Here is a 12,963-nt window from a genome sequence, read left to right as displayed (position 1 = left end):
GCACAGCCTTAATATACCACTCAAAGGAGAAAAGAAAATACAAACATTCCTAAAATCCATTAGGAGTACTTCCTGTAGATTTTACTTCAAATATTACACATGAAAAGCAATTTTAAGTATTCAAAATAAAAATTAATTGAAAGTATTTAAATTAAAAATTCAAACTGGCGCACTTTGACTTTTTCCCCCTCAGCAGATAAATGAGAATTCTGTGACTCCCTGGAGCTGGCAAATCCAAAATCTGGTGCAGCAGAACAAATCCCTGAACTTGTTTGATTTGCTCTCCTGCTTGAGACAAGGCCAGCTAAAAAAAGAAAAGTAGATGTCCCAAAATATTTATCCCAAAATATGTATCCCAAAATATTTATCCCAAAATATTCACCCTATTGACAGAGTATGATCCAATCCACTTCTGCTCCCTTTTTTTTTGCTTAATCAGGATGGCTTTTCCTTTGAGCTCTGAAGTACTTGGGGTTTCTGTTCTCCTAACTGGGGCAGTCCTTTCCTATTTTGTGTCTGGGGGACAAAAATGGGAATTCTTTCCACCTTTCCAGCAGCACCCTGGGCAGATTGTTCCTGTTATTCCCCATTATGCTCCTGCTGCTTCTCCCTTCAGCTTTTCCATCACAGCAGCCCCTGATACCCACATTTCCTTCCTATAAAGCCAGGAAACTTTTGAATGGAGCAAGTTTCTCTTCTAGGACAGAATGATTGATTCTTGAAGTTTTTCCTTGACCCACAACCTCCAAGTGCCCCTTTCAGCCTGTTCTGTAGGGACAAGTCCCAGGGGAGCATCCTGTCTGCCTCACCTTATTTATTCCCCAGTGAATTCCTGATCCACTGACCAGTTTCAGAGTGATCCCACAGAGCTGGCTATCCCCAAAATAATACATTCTGTCAAGAAGAGAGACTTAAACCCAACTTCAGAGAGAGAAACCAGCCTGACACTGATAACCTCCATGGGAAAGGGCTGTTGAAAATCAGAATTTATGAGACCTGTGGCTTACAATAGGATTCGGACATCAACACCTGGATTTTTAGTCCCTCTTATTATCATTTTCCTTCTCTTAGGTAAATCAGGTATCTCTGGAATGTGAAAGATTTTCTAAAGACCTTGAGCTAAGGAAATGCCTTTTCTCTATGGCTTTTTAATTTTAGCTTAGCTAAGTTTTGGCTTTCATGATTAAGGTAGAAAAGTAGGCTCTGGTGGCTCATTATTGCTTAACTAGATAAGTAATTACTCCTTTAGGATTGGAGCCTTCATTCCTTTTCCATTTCCTGTGAGGAGGGGCAGTTGTGCTCTTTGCAAGTGGCTCTGCTTGGGATGAAGGTCAAGAATTAAAAGTGGTGTCAGCCACTGGAAAATAATGGGAATAAAAAGTTGAAGGTCTGCATTGTCCCTCCTCCTCTGCATTATCCATTGGTGTGGCTGCTGTTCTAATTCTTTAATAATATAGTAGATTTTTTTTTGCAGTTCTTCCAGTCATTTGCACACATCTCAGTTTTGGGGGCAGTTCCTCATGACAGGAGAGATCTGGAGGGGCTGGAGCATGTCCAGGGAAGGGTTTGGAGCCCCAGGAGAAGCTGAGGGAGCTGGGAAAGAGGCTCAGCCTGGAGAAAAGGAGGCTCCAGAGGGAATTTTCCTCTCTGGAATTCCCTGACAAGGGGAGACAGCCAGGTGGGATCAGGATTTCTCCCAGGAACAGCCTTAATTTATTCCAGGACAGGTTCAGGTTGGATTTTTGGAACAATTCCTTCATGGAAAGGGTTGTCCAGCTCTGGCACAGCTACTCAGAGCAATTGTAGAATCCCCATCCCTGGAATTGTTCAAAAAACACGTGAATGTAACACTTGAGGTTCAGTGCTCATGGTGGTGCTGCTGGTTGATGGTTGGATTCAATAATTTAAAAGTCTTTTCCAACTGTAACAGTTCTGGAATTCTGGGATTCTATACCAGACTTTGATTTTTCAGCCCTTGCTGTAGCATTCACACTTAATTCTTAGAGGTAAAACAACATTTTTCTTTGCTGTGCAGCAAACAACAGGTTTTAGGCTTTTTCTTTCTTGTATTCCACTTTCCTTCAATTATTAAGACTTGTAATAGTTACATTACTGAGAATTTTTCCATTATAATTATTGGATTGCTCTGGTTGGTGTTTAGATGATAGGATAGCAGCAAATCTTTGGGATATCAGTGTATTTTAATTCTGTGACTATGCCATTGCTAAACTCAGACTTTTATTTTTATGTAAGACTTTTAATATTGCTTAAAATGCCTTTTGCATTCAGTGTGTTTTCTGCTGTCAAAAAAATAATTAATGACTTTTTTTTTGTGTTTTGGCCTAGGAAGAAGAGGATGAAATGGACAGTTATCAGGTAAGAATTTAAAATTCTCTACTACAAATGCAGAATTTTTCAGATTAAAGCACTTTAGAGGAGGAACTGAATATTCTTAAGGATAGTCAGGTGTTTTGGGTTTCTTTTTAAAGGACATGAACACTTGAAAAAATTATTTTAAGGGCACATTTGCAGATGCCATAACAGAGGGATGTGGTGTGGGTTAAGGATGGATTCCTGACATGAGGCTGCTAAATACTGAGGGGAGTGGAGGACTGGGGTTTCCAGCTCCAGTGGTTAGTGAGTTTTGGAGTAGTCTGGGGGCAAGGAATTGTATAAAATGAAGAGTTTTTTTCAGCTGGGTAGTACAGAAAAAAAAAGAAAAAAAAAGCTAAAGAGTTGGCAAGAAAAATACTTCAAATAAGATGTGGAAAGTTGAAGGGTTTGGATGTGTCTTCCTTATCTTCTGCTTGGGTGTAGGATGAGCAGAAGGGTTGAGAAAATGAGTCAACCACAGTCAGGAAACTTCAGCTTTCTGGGGGCAATATTTAACAAATTTAATTAAATTTATTTAATATTAATTTTTTTTTTTTTTTTTTTTTTGTTTAGGACAGGGACTTGGAGAGGCTCCGTCGCAAGTGGCTCTGTGCCTTAACAAAGCGCCAGGAGTACCTGGATCAGCAGCTGCAGAAACTCGTGGGGAAACCTGGTAAGGAAAATCCTGCTAAAGTGGAATCCCAGTAAAAGGTTGAGAGGTGTGAGCAGACATTTTTTATATTAATATGTTGTCAGATTTAGAAGAAATGTTCATGGAAAGCTGGATCTCTGAACCCAGCAGTAATTTGGTTTTTGGGGGGTGATGTAGACTTGGAGAAGCCTTTATGAAATTGTTGTTGTTTTGGGGTGTTTCTGTCTGTGCTGGATTGTGAGCAGAGCAGATTTTCTCTGTCATGGGTGCTATAAAATCACTGCCACGTGCCAGAGGCACTGGGAGCTGCTCTGCTGTCCTGACTCACGTGGTGCTTTGCAGATAAAAGCGAAGACGACGCCGATCGGGAGGCTCAGCTTTTGGAGATGAGGCTGACCCTCACAGAAGAAAGGAATGCTGTGATGGTTCCTTCTGCTGGCAGTGGGATCCCTGGAGCTCCAGCAGAGTGGTAGGAACACCCATTCCTATAGGAGAGATGTAAAAATGATGCACAGCCCATTCCTAACTTTGGATTGTGGCCATTTTTCTTTTTTTTTTTTATCCTCAGTCTGGCCTCTGTACCCTGCATGAGCAAAGTTGTTAAAATTAGACCTCTTGCTTAAATGATTTGATCAGGTTGTGTCTCTGAAATCCAGAAATGCTGTTTGGTAAACGGTGCTGTTATTGATCAGGCTGTAATTATAACCTTCTGAAAAAAGGAATCAATATTTATTACCACTGCACTCACCATTTAAAAAAATTAGCTCATATGTTAACTACCTAGTTCATTCACTTAAAAGGCTGCCCTCTCATCATAAAACTGCACCTCCAGGAGCATTTTGTTGCACTCCTGGTTTGAGAACAAACTCTGTTTAGTCAGCAAGTGTTCCTTGTAATTTTCTGAACATTAAAAATAGTAGAGGGCACTAGACTTGAGACTGCTGTGCTGGATCAGCTGTGAGCAACAACTGCAGAGAAGGATTCAGGGATTTCACCCCAAACTCATCTGCAGTTGTTTGCAACTCCTTGAATATCTTCTCTGAGCAAACCTCTAAAAGTATTTATTGATGGAATTGAGTGTCATGGAGTTTTAAGCTGAAGTTTGTCAGAGCTTCTGAAACATAAAAAAATACCAAGTTCTTGTTGGAAACACATCAACTTTCCCATCAATGTGTTTCTTTAGGTTTGAAAACAGTGGAGCTGCAGGAAACTTGTTCCAGGAAGAATCTGGTTTGCACCAGAGGAAATATTCTGTATGATTCAAGCACTTTATATATTACATAAAACTCCAGCCTGCTCTTGATCACTATGAATCCATCAGTTTGGGCTCTTCAATATATGTTTTGTAAAAAGAGTAATAATTGTGTGGAGTGGCAGCATCAGTGTTAATTTTAAAACTTTGAGACTGACTTTTCTGATTCCTCATTTTCCCTGCTATCACTAGAGGGTTTTGCATTTCATGAATGTGTGTGTCACAGTAAATAAACTTAATTTTGCTATTAGCATTTAAGAGAGAGAAAACACTTCAGAAAGGAGAGGTCAAAGAAGATAATAATTCTAAGAGAGCTGATATAGAAGAAATACTAATTTATTTGAGTCTCTTGGAATCTGCAGCAGTAAATTAAAATAAAGAGGCTTGGCAAGGTTATCAATGGTCTGGCTAAAAATTGCAGACTGAATGCAATGTCCTGGGGCTTTGGATCATCAGGGACGTGTGCTGGGTAAATCTGTGTTACTTTAAATGCCACCATTGTCCCTGTCTTGTATTTTAGGACTCCTGTGTCTGGTATGGAAACTCACATTCCTGTTATATTCCTTGACTTGAATGGTAAGTGGTTCTTAAGATGGCTGAGTGATTTGAAAACAAACTTTGTCCAGCCAGTGTTGTTACAGAATTGAAGCAAGCTCCTAAAATTAACAAAAGCCTGGAATGGCAGGTGGATTAATTGGAGAAGTGCCAATTTTTCCTGAAACATTGTTTAGTGTTTAAAAAAAAAAAAATGTATGAGAGGAACAATAGGATTTGATGATCCTGTGTTTCAAAGCATCCCAGTGCAAGATCCAGTTTGAACAGTGTATTTGTCACATGCTCCTGCCAAAGATGAGGAGTTGGAACCAAGAAGGTGACACAGCCCCAAAGCAATCCAGGGAGTTAAATAAAGCATTGCAATTAAATAAATCCTTGATGGGCTGTTTAAATGAGGGTTAACATTGGGATGAGAAGTGTCAGGAAAGGAGGAGGTGACACAGCCTGTTGTGAGGAGAGCTGGGCTGCAGTCTTCTGATTTTTTTGGGAGAGCACATCCATGCATCCAATGGATTCAGAGAGGAGCTGGTTAATAATTCCTGGGGAGGGAATCCAGCCAGGACAGGCTGAGCTTCTCAAAACCCAGCCAGTCATGATCTAAAAGTTTTTTTTCTGTTCAACCAGCAGTTTATCTTAACAGCAGCCAAATGAGCTCAGACTGAAAATCCACCTGTGGGCAAGGAAGGAGTGTTTGCCACAGGGGGAGATTTCTGCACATTTGAATCTGTGTCCCCAAATCTTTGTGCACACTTCCTCTGTAGAAATGGGATTTTTTTTTTTAGTGGAACAACACAGCTTTCATTTTATAGGTGAAGTCTAAGTAGCCAAGCTGGGGATGAAAATGTGATTTCATGACTTGCTAATGCTTTTTAAAAAGGTGATTGCTTTGTGTTTCCTCACCTTCCACATGCCCTCCTGCTTGCAGCTGATGACTTCAGCTCCCAGGATAACCTGGATGACCCAGAGGCAGGAGGTTGGGATGCTACTCTGGTGGCAGAGGAGGAGGAGGAATTCTTTGAGCTGCAGATTGTGAAGCACCACGACAGTGAAGTAAGGGATGCTGCAGACCAGGGAATTTTACTCTTTTAATTGTTCTTTTTCTGTGTCCACATGTGAAAATAATACATCAGACATGTCATAGAAATAATGCAGCAACTGTGTTTTCAAGGAATGTTCTCTAGGAGGATAACCATGATTTGGAAAAGAGTAAAACTCAAGCATCTTCCTTCATCCAAATCCAAGCATTCCAAATCTAAATATTCAGTTTGTGTTTAACAAAGCAAAACCTCTGAGCAAATCAGAGTGCAAAGGCCCTTGCTGAAAAACCAAATAATCTTAATTGTTAACATTTTGACCTCTGCTTTGATACACTCATTATCCTCATATTTTCACAACTTTACAAATGTTGGTTTATAATTTCTACTATTATGTTTAGAATCTCTGACTTATTTTTTTTTTCCTTAAAATTTTGCTCCTTTCTTTGAAACTTTTTTGTTTTTCAGAAGAACTTTATTCCTGGTATATTCCTGCTTTATTATTTTATGTCCTCTTAGGGATATTTTTTTGTCCTGATTTGTATTTAGAGCCTGAAAATTTGGATACCAGGCCAGTTGTCTTATGGCTGGAAGATAAACCATTAAAATGTTTAGTAATACTTACATTTCTGTGTAGTGATATTTATATTTTAACATGCAAGAAGAAAAATTCCAGCTTTTGCTGTATTGCTAGAAATGCTTCAGCAAAGTTATTTCTCGAATACAGACAAGAGAATTTTTGTGGTGTGATGGAAGATTTCCACTTCAATCTGTGTTGCTCTCTAGTTTATCTTAATAAATTAGGCCAAATGGTCCTGCACTTCTGCATATTTTATAATTTATTTGCAATGATCCTGGGTATTCAAAGATCTTTTTTCAAGAGGAAACGTTCCAGAGTTGGAGCAAGTTGGCATTTTTAATCCCAACATCTTCATTTGGCAAACTGATCTTGATTTTTAAATGGCCTCTTCTAAAGTGCAGGGATTTTTTTTTTTTCTTCCCAGGGAGCGAAGCCGACTCTCAGAATTTATGTATTATGTATTTTTGCTAATTATGCTTAATTAATTACAGTTAATTATACACCTAATTATGCTTATTAAAGGATACATTTTTATTTTTTTTTCCTCCCCACCCTCTCCTTTTGCAGGTGAAAGCAGAAGCCTCGTGGGACTCCACAGTCCACGACTGCATCCAGCTCAGCAAGGGCACAGCAGCAGAGGAGAGGGTTTACCTGATTGTCAGAGCCACAGTCCAGCTCAGCCACCCTGCAGAGATGCAGCTGGTGCTGAGAAAACGCATCTGTGTCAATGTCTATGGCAGACAGGTAAATACCCTGCAGCCCTTTGCACTCCCCAGCACTCACATTGTCTCTTCTGTCCCCCTATCCCAGCCTGGGAGAGCCAGGCTTTGAGCTGCCAGGGTGTTGTGGGTGATTACAGTTTGTTTTTCTGTGGCAGACAGGTAAATACCCTGCAGCCCTTTGCACTCCCCAGCACTCACATTGTCTTTTCTGTCCCCCTATCCCAATCTGGGGCAGTCAGGCTTTGAGCTGCCAGGGTGTTGTGGGTGATGACACAGTTTGTTTTTCTGTGGCAGACAGGTAAATACCCTGCAGCCCTTTGCACTCCCCAGCACTCACATTGTCTTTTCTGTCCCCCTATCCCAACCTGGGGCAGCCAGGCATTGAGCTGCCAGGGTGTTGTGGGTGATTACAGTTTGTTTTTCTGTGGCAGACAGGTAAATACCCTGCAGCCCTTTGCACTCCCCAGCACTCACTTTGCCTCTTCTCCCCTCCCTGGGGCAGCCAGGCTTTGAGCTGCCAGGGTGTTGTGGGTGATGACACAGTTTGTTTTTCTATGGCAGACAGGTACTCACCCTGCAGCCCTTTCCACTCCCCAGCACTCACTTTGCCTCTTCTCCTCTCCCTGGGACAGCCAGGCCTTGAGCTGCCAGGGTGTCCCTGGTGTTGTGGGTGTCCCTGTTCAGGCACCACTTGTGGAGGAGCTTTGGCAAGGGAAATATGCAACCAATCAAGGTGATTGATAAAGCATAGTTTGATTTATTAAAGGCACCATCTATGTTTATAATCCAAAATACAATGACTAAGCATATTTAGCATAATTTCATTGGTTTCAGTTACATATGCCTCTCCTACTATTGGTTCTTGCAAGCATGAGATGACCACTCCTGCTTTATCAACTATGTCTATATACTGCCTTTCAGCAGCAAACCTACTCCATCTATCCTCTGTATAGCAACAAACTAACCACCTCTTCCTTCTTTCACATCCTCTAGCTGCAGTAGTATCAGTTTTATGAATAGGCTGTTACAGCCTGACCTTGCTAATAAGTGCAGTTTAGCACTTAGATTCTTGCCCTGAATCCTCAGACAAGCCATTTTCATTACCTGCTAATAAGGCCTCAGCTGAGCCATGTCCATTACTTGCTAACCAAGTATCCCTGGTGTTGTGGGTGATTACATAGCTTGTTTTTAAGAAATTAATTTTTCTCTTAAACCCCTAAGAGCTTTCTCACTAGAAAAAGAAGAGTTAATTTCTTGTGAGTTTGTATTTTGCACAAAGGAACTTCTGTATTTCCCTAGCCCTATATTAAGTTCACACATTGTTGCTAACCATTTGTATTTATACCTCCAGGTAGTTAGAAATCAGCTAAGAATAGTTGGAGGAGAGATGCCTTGTGTTAATCACTCTTGGTCATTTATGTTTTCCAGCTGGTGCTCTTACAATAATGTGTAGGTGAGAGCAGGGTGTTTGATGAATGGCAGGCAGTGAAGTTGTCATTCCATTTGCAGCATCATGCCCTGAAAATAATATAAATCCTGAGAATGATGGGGGAGGAAGGAGTTTGTTCAGCACTGTCTGAGAATCCAGCCTCCCCTGGCAGTGATAATGACAAAGCAGAAAGCCTGGATTGTTATTCTGATTGCACATCTGTAGTTAAAATCTGAAGCAAGAGCAAAGAGAAAAGGTGTGGTCACACCCAGAAACCCTGTAGGCAACTCCCAGTGCTGGAAGTAGAACCCCAGCTCTTGGTGCTTCCATCAGAAGCTTTTTCTCAGCAAGGGAAGAACAGTGAATTTTTTGTCACATGGAATGGGAGACTGTACTGAAGAGATCAATTGAAGGTGCCAATAATCACAATTGGGTGAAGCCTTCATCAATTCTGTTTTCCACAGATTTAGTCAATGCCATTTTTTACTTCCATTCGACACAGAATCTTGGGCTTTCTTGCTGTTTTTTTTCTAAAAACCCCTGTCAATAACCTTTCCTGGGAGTTTGTCTCAGCAGCATCTTTGAATGACTCATCCCTGCATTAATTCAACAGTCCAGTTCTTAACCCTGCAAGGCGCCAAGTCAGCATAAACAATGACCATGCCCCTTAAATCATTCTTCATAACGATCTCTTTGGTCAAGAATTTAATGTCTGTACTTGTCAATATTCAAGACAAGTCACCTAGGGCTCTGTCAGGAAAAAAAAAAAAAAACCACCTCTAAAAGCAGCTGATGCTTGGTGAAACAGTCACCTTGCAAGGAAGGAAGGAATCCTTCTCTGTATCTACAATAAGCAAGCAAATGATTTTTTTCCAAGTTGAAATTTTCAGCTCTTATGTATTTGTTGGTTAAACTTTGGAGTTTGGGCTTCTTGCATTGTAAACTGTGTTTATTTCAGCTGGAATCTGTTAATTCACATTTTCCTCATGTTTCCTCCCCCACAGGGTTTTGCACAGAGCTTCCTCCGAAGAATGTCCCCCCGAAGTTCCATCCCTGGCTGTGGTGTCACTTTTGAGATAGTCTCCAACATCCCAGAGGTGAATAAAGAATCAGAGTGTCTCAAATTGGCCAAGAGTCTCTAATTTTGTGCTTTTCCCCCATGGTTTTGAGTGTGCTGGCTCTTGCTGGTGCCAGCATAAACTGTGGTTTGTAAAAGATGGAGCCTGTTCCTTTACATGCTGTGACTTAGCAGCAACCTCTGTCTTATCAGTGTCACTGTGTATTTTGTTGAGTGAGCATCTATTTGCTCAGGTCCTTGAAGAGGCAGTTTGAAGAGAGAGGGAGGAAAAAAAAAAGGGAGGAAAAATGGGCAGGTGAAGTGCCTGCTGCAGGGAGCATGAGAATCTGTGGAAAAAAAATAACAAAGTGGCTTTTTCTCAGTAATGTCTTTATGCAACTCTTGATTCCTGAGCATATTCCCAGTTAGATGCTAATTCTTTCCTTCCAGAGAGATGCTCTATCAGAGCACTTATGAAAACATTAACACATGAAGAGCCAAAACTCTGATTGCTGCCTGGCTCTTTCATGTTCTGCTGCATTTTGCACTCTCTGTTGAAATGCTTCTCAGGCAGTGTTCTATTTTTTTTTCTTCTTGCAACTCACTTGAAATTTTGTTTTCCTCTCAGGTTAGATAATGCCCCAAATGTGCTCGAGCACTTTTTAATTATGAAATATCTGAATGCAGCCCTTTTGCTAATTAATGGCAATGTCTTACTGTGAGACTCTCAGAAAGAACCCAAAAAGCCTCAGAACAATAACCACGTACAGCTTGAGATGTCTGTGACAGGGGCACCTGTGCAGATTGCATGGCACAAGGTGTTTATTTGGAACAGAATCTTAGATTATGTATTAGGAAGAAATTTAGAATAGATATTAGGAAGAAATTTAGAATAGATATTAGGAAGAAATCCTTTTCTCCAAGGGTGGTGAGGCAGTGATTGCCCAGAGAGGTTCTGGACTCCCCATCCACAGAAGTGTCCAAGGCCAGGTTGGACAAGGCTTGGAGCAACCTGGGGTGGTGGGAAGTGTTCCTGTGCATGGCAGAGATGAGTTTTAAGGTCTCTTCCAACCCAAACTATTCCATGATTCTCATCTACCCTGAGCTGAAGGACAAGCAGTGCTGAGCTGCTGCCGTGTGGTTTGAAAACACGTTTTCTCCGGGGAGTGATGTGGGAGATTTGGGGGTTTATTTTAAAATGCTTCCCCTCTCTTTTTGCCTCCCCCAGGATGCTCAAGGGGCTGAGGAGAGGGAGGCACTGGCCAGGATGGCAGCAAACGTGGAAGATGCAGCTTCAGCTGACTCTGAAGCCTACATTGAGAAATACCTGCGCAGCGTCCTGGCCGTGGAGAACATCCTGACCCTGGACAGGCTGCGCCAGGTCTGCACCCTGAGAGCAGTGTGTGCACCCCAAACATCCTGCTGAGAGCACACAGACTGCCCAGCACCCCCAGAACCACCCCAGTGCACAGCTCAGCCTCCCACAGTGCCAAAGGGGCAGGGAGACAGAGATGGCCTCGCTCAGCTCCAGCAGGGATGGGCTGGGAGTTCTCTGCTCAGGGCACACTTCTGGGAAGTTTGATTTTAAAAGCTGTTCACTGCTAATTCTGCTTCAGGAAAAGGAGTTGTGTGGTCTCAGCTTTTGCTTTCTGAAGCTTTAGCAATAGTTTCTGCAGTTGCCAGTAGAATTGTTGTCATTTTGCCCATATTCTACTTTGAATTCACCAAAGCCATCCTGCCAATAAAAAAAATAGACATTGATTGGGTTAATTTTAACTACTATAACTTGATCTGTTTACCAGGAAAAATACAGGAGAGGAAAACATTTATTGAAGATTGTTCTCCTGGATATAAATTATGCAAGCACAAAGAGAAAAGTTATGCAAAACAAGTTGGAGCTTGTGCCTGCCCACTATAAATTCACAGGGAAGTGTGATGCACTTTAAATATTGAAAGCAAGTTTCCTGTCATTTATAATTAGTTTAAAGGATTAAAATAGGAGCTCAGCTAGGAGAGTCTTTGCATCTCTGTCATCTCTTAGAATCAAGACTAGCTGCAAAATCTTACACGTGCCAATCAGCAAAATACCAGATGTTACAATTTATCCATTCATAATTTTAGCTGTGTAAACTTTACAGACACCAGGCAGCTTAGAAACATTTTACTTATATAGACAAAGCCATCCTGGGACAATCAAAGCTTTCATTCATGCCAAATACATTTCTTTTCTTTGTTTTGTTCCCTGGGACTGCCAGGAAGTGGCTGTAAAGGAGCAGCTGATGGGGAAAGGAAAACTCTACCGCAGGAGCCTGAGCTCCCCCAACGTGAATCGGGTGAGTTTTCCCTGCTGGCATCTCCAGCAGCTCCTCTCTTCATTCCCAGGTCCTGCAATCATGGAATAGAGCAATGAATTTCCTTCTTTTTGACCCCTCTGTCCCATTTTTGTTTTTTTTTTTTCTGAGCACTGGAGATTTTTTATTTCCAAGTTGAAGAGATTTTTTTTTTTTCTCTCGTTTGCTTCAGAAGGGGTTAAATCAGTTGCAAGTGTATGCTGAACTTAAGCTTTGTACCAGTGTTGTGCATAAGAAAAATGAGATTTCAGCTGCTCAAAATTTGGAAAGGAATCATTTGATAGGACTGGTTATCAAACCCGTGTCAAATTCTGCCTCTTCCAGGTTAAGAATTAAATTCTCACCTTTAATTTCTTGGATTTTGATTCTGCCTTAATCTCAAAACTATTTCTTTTCAGCATTACTAATCAAGAGGCATAGTTACAAATTTTTTAAAGTTCTTATTAAGAAATAATCCTGCTTCTTTTAACTCTTGCAGCTTTCTGCAAGCCGCCAGGATTTAGCCCCCCCTTATAACCTGAGCAGTAACAGGGTGAGTATCTGTACATCTCCTGGGGAAACTGAGAAAAAAAAGCAAATTACTCTACTCTACCAGTGATCAGGAGCATAAATGGGAAATATCTTTGAAAAATGAGCCATTCCATGTGCTTCTGAATCCTTGGGACAGAAATAGGTTTGGGTGTGATGCTCTGGACCTCTCTGGGGATGCTCAGGAGCATTATCCAGCTTAAGAGCTCTTCCAGAGCTTTCACCTAGATGGAGGGGAAAATTCTGGGAGAAAGGAAGAGGTTTGGGTCTGTATGTCAGTTCAAATCCACCTCTGGACAGAAGAAAGGCTGTGGAGAAAGTCCCTGAGCTCCCAGTGGTCCTAAACTTGTGGTGGGTGATAATTCAGCCCATTTCACTCCTTAAAAACACCAGTGTAGACCCAAAGCATTTTCTTTAAAAGGTGAAAAAT

The 12,963-nt window shown here is 41.3% G+C and overlaps 1 protein-coding gene across 1 annotated transcript in view; it reads left to right on the top strand.

Moving 5' to 3' along the window:
• KIF13B (kinesin family member 13B) overlaps positions 1–12,963 on the top strand; it is a 113,915-nt gene that overhangs the window by 80,690 nt on the left and 20,262 nt on the right. Inside the window, exons 26-35 of the mRNA XM_079298190.1 lie at positions 2,347–2,376; positions 2,947–3,046; positions 3,368–3,494; positions 4,798–4,853; positions 5,758–5,882; positions 7,014–7,190; positions 9,602–9,694; positions 10,883–11,035; positions 11,910–11,987; positions 12,484–12,537. Coding sequence (XP_079154316.1) covers positions 2,347–2,376; positions 2,947–3,046; positions 3,368–3,494; positions 4,798–4,853; positions 5,758–5,882; positions 7,014–7,190; positions 9,602–9,694; positions 10,883–11,035; positions 11,910–11,987; positions 12,484–12,537 — 993 coding nt within the window. The remainder of the gene's footprint in view (positions 1–2,346; positions 2,377–2,946; positions 3,047–3,367; positions 3,495–4,797; positions 4,854–5,757; positions 5,883–7,013; positions 7,191–9,601; positions 9,695–10,882; positions 11,036–11,909; positions 11,988–12,483; positions 12,538–12,963) is intronic.

The sequence above is a fragment of the Erithacus rubecula genome, assembly GCF_903797595.1.
Source record: "Erithacus rubecula genome assembly, chromosome: 2".
NCBI classification, from domain to species: Eukaryota; Metazoa; Chordata; class Aves; order Passeriformes; family Muscicapidae; genus Erithacus; species Erithacus rubecula.
Note: the sequence above shows the minus strand (reverse complement) of the source record. Positions and strands in the feature narration are given on the sequence as shown.